The 7343-nt window shown below is 42.1% G+C and overlaps 1 protein-coding gene across 3 annotated transcripts; it reads right to left on the bottom strand.

Annotated features, from left to right (window-relative positions):
* Nucleotides 1-4555: 4555 nt before the first annotated feature.
* On the bottom strand, nucleotides 4556-6342 carry LOC124857485. Of its 3 annotated transcripts, none has more exons than XM_047348757.1 (4): nucleotides 6267-6342; nucleotides 5632-5781; nucleotides 5291-5551; nucleotides 4556-5189 (listed from the first exon to the last, which is right to left on the bottom strand). In XM_047348757.1, the coding sequence occupies exons 2-4, from the start codon at nucleotides 5779-5781 to the stop codon at nucleotides 4695-4697; spliced, it is 906 nt and encodes a 301-aa protein (XP_047204713.1). In that variant the 5' UTR covers nucleotides 6267-6342; the 3' UTR covers nucleotides 4556-4694. The 3 variants fall into 3 exon arrangements, with proteins under 3 accessions (XP_047204713.1, XP_047204714.1, XP_047204715.1); XM_047348758.1 differs by having other exon boundaries at nucleotides 4556-5186; XM_047348759.1 differs by having other exon boundaries at nucleotides 5291-5501.
* Between the last annotated feature and the right edge of the window lie 1001 nt (nucleotides 6343-7343).

Below are 7343 nucleotides of genomic sequence, written 5' to 3'. Positions count from 1 at the left end.
GACAACCAATCAGCATCCACGGTTACCCCCCCTTGGACACACCACCTGCTTGACCACGTGACCTCCTGCCCACATGGCACCCACATGGCGCCCACATGGCGCCAACCGGAAGTCCCGCCCTCACCGGAAGTCCCACCCACCTGTCAAAAAGTTTGATGAAAGGGTGTACTTAAATTCTCTGGTGTTGCTGATCTTCGGCTGATTGACCTTACCTGGGAGGAGTACTTAGGAGCCTGCCACCAGTCCTTCAGCACCTGAGTGTTGTTGCCCTATAGTAAACACCAAGCCAGAGAAACTTTGCCAGTCTGTTTTTGGCTTTTGCTGATCCAGTTTATCTTTCCCTGCTTCCTGTTAGAAACCTGTGAGGTGTGGGCTGTTACCTACGGAGCTGGACTCGGACATTCTACACCTTCTACTGCTGTCTGTGAATTTGGATTATTCATCTCTGACTGTGGCACGGTTCCTAACCTTCCTAACACCTGCCTCTGTGAGAACTCTGGACCGAACATTGGACAAGCTATTTGGATTGCCTGACTCCCTAGCCCAGTGGTATGACCATCATGAATTTCTCTGCTCAAGTGATCAAGTAAGCAAAACTTCTGGAGCTATATGGATGTACTTCCACCCCAGATCTGAACTAACTCTTGCCTCTTTCTTCAGTGGACCCAAATAACCTTCCAACCCTCGTTCCAGTAGAACTCTCCTTGTCTGTTTAAATAAACCTTTGAAACTTGTCTGGTCTCCTGTGTGAGTTTTGCATGTGGGTCAAAAGAATTCCTAAAACTATGTCAGAAGACCCAGCAGACCCACTCAGGGTTCAAATAGCAGATCAGTATCAATTAATACAGTCGCATGATTCCAAGCTCAGGTCTTTTACATGACCAGCTTACCATCACCAATCAAAGTTTGGAAAAAATGGCTGGACAAATACAAATCTTCCTACATAGTCTGCAATCTGGTGCAGTTACTACCTCCGATCCGTCAAGGGGTGCTATGGCATCCTTGACTTCTCACTCGGTAGCCTTACGTGATGTCACTACCCCCAAACCGGAAAAGTATTCTGGTGAGGTAGATTGTGGAGGTTTTCTCCTTCAGTGTTATCTGTTGTTTAATCGCTCTCCTTACTCCTTTCCTTTTGATGATGCTAGAATTTCTTACATCTTGGCCTTGTTAACCGGAAAAGCACTAAGTTGGGCAGAACCATGTTTTCAAAATCCATCCTGCTTTGGTTGCACTTACAAGGAGTTTATTGAAGAGTTCCGACTAACTTATTCGACTGTTTCAGATCGTCCTAGCCAATCCTGCTGCCTCCTGACTCTCAAACAGGGGCTAAGACCAGTATCTGAGTTCTCCATTGAGTTTCGAACTCTGGCAGCTGCATCCGGCTGGAACCCAGACGCTTTAAAATCAGCGTTTTTTCAAGCACTAAACGAGACACTAAACGATGAGTTGACCACCTTAGATGAGCCGGAGGAGTTAAATGATTTCATTGCTTTGGCCACCCATATTGATAATCGTCTTAGAGAAAAGAAGCGGTCTCGCCCTGTTGTTCCTGCCACTGGGAAAAAGGAGAATCAAACTGTTCATAGACCTGCTCACCCCCAACCTCTCTCTCATCCATCTATGGAGGTTGAACCCATGCAGGTGGGATGAAACCATCTAACCCCTGAAGAGAAACAGAAAAGACGTTCTGCTAACCTCTGCCTATATAGTGGCTTCCCTGGACATTTTTTGGCTACTTGTCCTGTACGGCCAAAAGACCGGGTCCGTCAGTAAAAACAGGGAGTCTGATGGACCAGATTTCCTCACCTACTAGTCCCCGTTTAATCCTTCCTGCCAAGCTTTTACTGCATAACGTATCATTTGAACTTACTGCTCTCATTGACTCCGGCTGTGAACGAGACCTCATTGACAGCAAGCTGGTGGATCGATTGGACATTGAAACTGAGGAACTCTCTATTCCTTTAAGGGCCACTGCTTTAGATGGGAGGGAGGTGCCCTGTATTACCCACCGCACCAGACCGTTACAGCTAATCCTCTCAGGTAACCACAGGGAGGCCATTTCCTTTTATGTTTTTCCCATCTCTCACACATCTATTGTTTTGGGTTTTAGCTGGTTAAACCAACATAATCCGACTAACTCCACTATTCAATCCTGGTCGTCACATTGTCATTCTTCCTGTTTGCAGTCCGCAGTTCTTCCAACTCCTACGCTGCGTCTCCTGTAGAGGCGGACCCCTGTGACTTATCCGGCGTACCTACTGAATATTTTGATTGTTGAGCAGAGGTTTCAGTAAAACACAAGCACTGTCTCTTCCTCCACACCGTCCCTATGACTGTGCCATCGACCTGTTTCCAGGTGCCCCATTACCCTCTAGCAGATTATACCCCATCTCTTGCCCAGAACGTCAAACTCTGGAAGACTACATTTCAAATTCCCTAGCTGCAGGCCTCATTTGCCATTCCTCTACTCCTCTTGGGGCAGGTTTCTTTTTTGTGAGTAAGAAAGACGGGTCTCTCCGTCCATGTATTGACTACAGGGGGTTGAATGCCATAACCATCAAAAATAAATACCCTCTTCCACTCTTATCTGCTGCCTTTGAACCTATTCAAGGCGCCACAGTTTTCTCCAAACTAGACCTGCGCAATGCATACCACTTAGTGCGCATCCAACAAGGAGATGAGTGGAAAACTGCCTTTAAAACCCTATTAGGTCATTTTGAGTACTTGGTAATGCCTTTTGGCCCTTGCAATGCTCCTGCTGTGTTCCAGGCTCTGGTGAATGATGTCTTGTGAGATTTTCTTTTTTTTTTTTCTAACATTATATTTTTTGAAAAGTTAAGTTCAATGTCACCACCAACACCTAGGCCTGATTACTGCCTGGCCTGCAGAATGAAGGGGTCCCTCAAATATGGGGACCATATTTGACTAAAAGTCAAATTTTCTTGAAGACATAATATTAAATAATAAAGACCTTTGGGAAAATAATCTGTGAAATGAAGAGATAAAATGTCTACTTTGTGGAAGGTGTGCTTTCCATTACATCTGGTCAGAAACTTTGTCCTCATCAAATTTTAGTCACTGATGTTACCTAACAATTGTTTAATGCAGCAGCTCCCATCTTCTTGAATGCTCTCCCAAAGTCTTATCCCATGACTCTGTCGCCCCGGTCATCAAGGGATTTTCATCTTGTAGTGCCTACACCACGCTCAAGACAAACCAGACTATTTTCATGTGTCGTCCAACATGGTGGAATGACCTACCGAGCACTACCAAAACAAGGACATCCCTGTCAATCTTCAAAAAACCTTTAAAGACTCCGTTTTTCAGAGAGTATCTCCTACCCTTGCACTTTCATATTCCATATCCCCTCTATTAAATGTTCTCTTTGTGTACTTCCCTCTATGCAGTTACCCTCTTTCTAAACTGTCTCCCCTGTCACCTCTGACAAAACCTGACTGGTAGTCATCCTTATGAGTAGCTTATTGTTAGTTTTGATGTTAACTGCATTGTTATATTCTCATTTGTAAGTTGCTTTGGATAAAAGTGTCTGCCAAATAAAAACATAATAGCATACTTCCCCTAATCAACAAAATCATGATTTGGAAATTGCTTTTTGTAATTGCTCAGGTTATCTTGGTCAGATATAAAAATTAGTTGTAAAACTTTTAAGTGAATCATTAAAACAGAAATCTTGCGATTTTGCATTTGATGTCTGCTGTGTGTAACTTTTTTTTTTTTTTTTACTGTGTCCTGTCCGGCAGAGTATCGCTCAGAATTGTTGACTGAGTGCCAATAAATTGTCCAACAGATTTACTTTCACAAGCGGAGCATCACAACTAATGCTTTAAAGCTCTGCTTGATATTTATAAAATAAACTTTATTATAAACCTTTTTGGGAATATTTTAATTGTTACGGACACGGAGACTGAAATGAAAAGGAAAAAAGAAGCTCAAAAAAGAGAGAGATGGGGGGAAAAAGGGGAGAAAAGGAGGAAAGAGTGGAGGAGAGAAAGAAGGATGAAGAGAATACAAGATTACACCTGGCTTGTTTATACAAAGGAGAGAAGGGGGAAGAAAGGGGGAAGAAAAGAGGGGATTTAGTGAGTTCGATTCCACCTGTGAGCATGTTGTTTATAGAAAATATTTATAACAATTAAAGGGTTTAAGTGTTAAAAGTGAACAACATGTCCATTTAAAAACTAAAATCATTGTTAAATGCATTACTTTGTGCAAATAAAAATGTCAGCAACTACTTAGCTGTTTAGCTTTGAACTTAACTGAAAATACAGCATTCCTTTGTCAAAATCCTTCATTTTTTAAGGTTCATAGTAACTAAAGTGTTCTTAATTTTATTTTTTTCAATGACATATTTCAATAAAGCACATTATACACATTCAAGTGTACTTTAATAACATTAATCATATCTAGCTTTTATATTCATTATTTGCTGCAAATTAGCAGTTTAAAGTATAGTATTTTCTGGAAAGATGTCTTTCCTAAAGTACTTTCTGTGTTAAAGACAAGAAACTGAATATTTTTTATAGAACCAAATGTTTATTATTCAACAATTAAAACAGTGAGAACCAGGAAACAGGAGTAACTTTACACAATAAAACTGTTTGTAAAAGCTTTCATATTTAAAACAAGACAAAGAGGAAACAGATTCACATTTATTTTTGCTTTTTAATGTGTTATAGCCAAAGCTCCTTTGTCATGCTTTCATTGGAGGGACAGTAAATATGTCCTCTATACTGGCTGTGTCCTGTCTCAGCAATTCTAAACTGCCCACATTTTTTGCATGTATTGTGCAAAACCTTGCGGGTCAGTTTTCGGAGTGCTTTAGTGGGAGCCAGAGCAGGAGCATGTGGTGGAACACCAGCCCCCGTAAGATGCTTCCCACAAGCTTGGCAGAACACCCTAACTTTCCACTGATGATAGGGCATCCACACCAGAAGCCGGTGGGTAAAAAAACGATCGGGTGTTGGAACCTGGTGGTAGATGAGGGCTGGTACAGGAGGCTCATACCACAACTTGAAATCTGGGCGCACTTTGCCGGCATGAAAGAGGGTATTTCCCATCCATCTCTGGTCCTGTACAGGAATGGTCTTCCTCATCTCACTCGGCAACCAGCCAGGTCCTGCATCACCAGCTGCATCTGACTGTTGCACACACGCTGCAGGCTCCTCCTGGAGAGAACAACAAAAGATGTGGAAATCTGCATACATATATTTCATTAAAGATGACTAAAAACTTAACTGGTTTTATTAATACATACTGCTGTACTCACAGGTGAAACTGTCTGGCAGATGTGTGTCGGTGTTGTGGATGATGAAGCCAGGCTAGGGGTCCTCACAGAGGATGGTGCCAGGCTAGGGGTCCTCACAGAGGATGGAGGGGGGCCAGAGGTCCTCACAGAGGAAGGTGCCAGGCTAGGGGTCCTCACAGAGGATGGAAGGGGGCCAGAGGTCCTCACAGAGGAAGGTGCCAGGCTAGGGGTCCTCAAAGAGGGCAGAGAGGGGCCCGGTGGTTTCCGAGCAACCAAGTTGGGCTTCAGTGAATTCGTATGAGACCTCACCTTCATATGCCTCACTACACATACAGGTGAGTAAAACAGTGGGTATGCCTTACCTTCTGATAGAGAGCATGCCACTTCTTCTGCCTCGGGGCAGGTCTATTCCCTGCATTTGACGGCCAAACCCCATCGCTGGAAAATCCCCTAAGCCTTGCCATCCACTCTTCATCTCCCAGGGCTTTATGGCTCTTTGGTTTGAAGCTCATCTGAAGATAAAATCAACAGATTTTTAAGAATAAAATGTAATAACGCAATTTTACTGCATTCAACAAAAGAAGTAAAATATCTAATAACTCAAAAAATTTATATGTCAGCAATTTTCAAAAATCCAAAGCAAAGCCTTATTTTGTGTCACTACTAAATAACAGTTAATAATAACAATAATAATAACAGCACACTTAACTTATAGTGCACTTAATAAAAAAAAATATACAAAGTAATGTTAGTGACAATTTTCTACAGTGTCAGTTAGGATTATATATTAAATCACAAGAAGAGGACAATTATCTTTGTACATTTTACATGTGTTGGATATGTCGTTTTTTAAATAAATCTGCCTCAATGTAAAATGAGAACATCTAATCGACTAGATATGTGAGTAAATTGAACTGAAATACAATGTATTTCACGGTCACAAGAACAACTTCGTTTCACGAACGTAAAACAAAAACAATTAAATATTTGTACTTACAGTAAAGTTGTTTTTTTTTGCTGTGGGCAGAGATGACAGCACAATGAAGCGATGTGGAATTTGTCTTTAACGGCGCTGGACCAACAAATTCTATTTATTCAACCGTCCTTGCAATTTAATTTCAAACAAAAATACTTTAAAGTTATTTTGTTAATCTAAAGAGGCCCGTTCACCTTGATTGGCTGAGCTCCATTGTGAACTCATACGTGGATTGGCTGAGCTCCATTGTGAGCTCGTACGTGGATTGGCTGAGCTCCATTGTGAACTCGTACGTGGATTGGCTCGTAGTGCTTCGCCTTGATTGGCTGATGTCCATTGTGAGCTAGGACGTAGATTCGATGGTCCATTGTGAGACGAAGCGAGATTGGCTGATCCGTCCAAAGTGAGAATGGAGAAGCGCGGAGCTCATTGGAGGAGAGTTACAGTCTAACGTGAGCGAGGTAGAGCCACAGTCGCCTCTTAGTGAGAGGTGCAGCCCAATATAGAACATCTGTGTATCTGTCAACACCTGAAGCTTAACACCTGTGAGTATGGGTGTGGACGCGCTTTTGTACAGGTCCTTCTCAAAATATTAGCATATTGTGATAAAGTTCATTATTTTCCATAATGTCATGATGAAAATTTAACATTCATATATTTTAGATTCATTGCACACTAACTGAAATATTTCAGGTCTTTTATTGTCTTAATACGGATGATTTTGGCATACAGCTCATGAAAACCCAAAATTCCTATCTCACAAAATTAGCATATCATTAAAAGGGTCTCTAAACGAGCTATGAACCTAATCATCTGAATCAACGAGTTAACTCTAAACACCTGCAAAAGATTCCCGAGGCCTTTAAAACTCCCAGCCTGGTTCATCACTCAAAACCCCAATCATGGGTAAGACTGCCGACCTGACTGCTGTCCAGAAGGCCACTATTGACACGCTCAAGCAAGAGGGTAAGACACAGAAAGAAATTTCTGAACGAATAGGCTGTTCCCAGAGTGCTGTATCAAGGCACCTCAGTGGGAAGTCTGTGGGAAGGAAAAAGTGTGGCAGAAAATGCTGCACAACGAGAAGAGGTGACCGGA

This window comes from Girardinichthys multiradiatus, chromosome 20 (assembly GCF_021462225.1).
Source record: "Girardinichthys multiradiatus isolate DD_20200921_A chromosome 20, DD_fGirMul_XY1, whole genome shotgun sequence".
Lineage (NCBI taxonomy): Eukaryota > Metazoa > Chordata > Actinopteri > Cyprinodontiformes > Goodeidae > Girardinichthys > Girardinichthys multiradiatus.
Note: the sequence above shows the minus strand (reverse complement) of the source record. Positions and strands in the feature narration are given on the sequence as shown.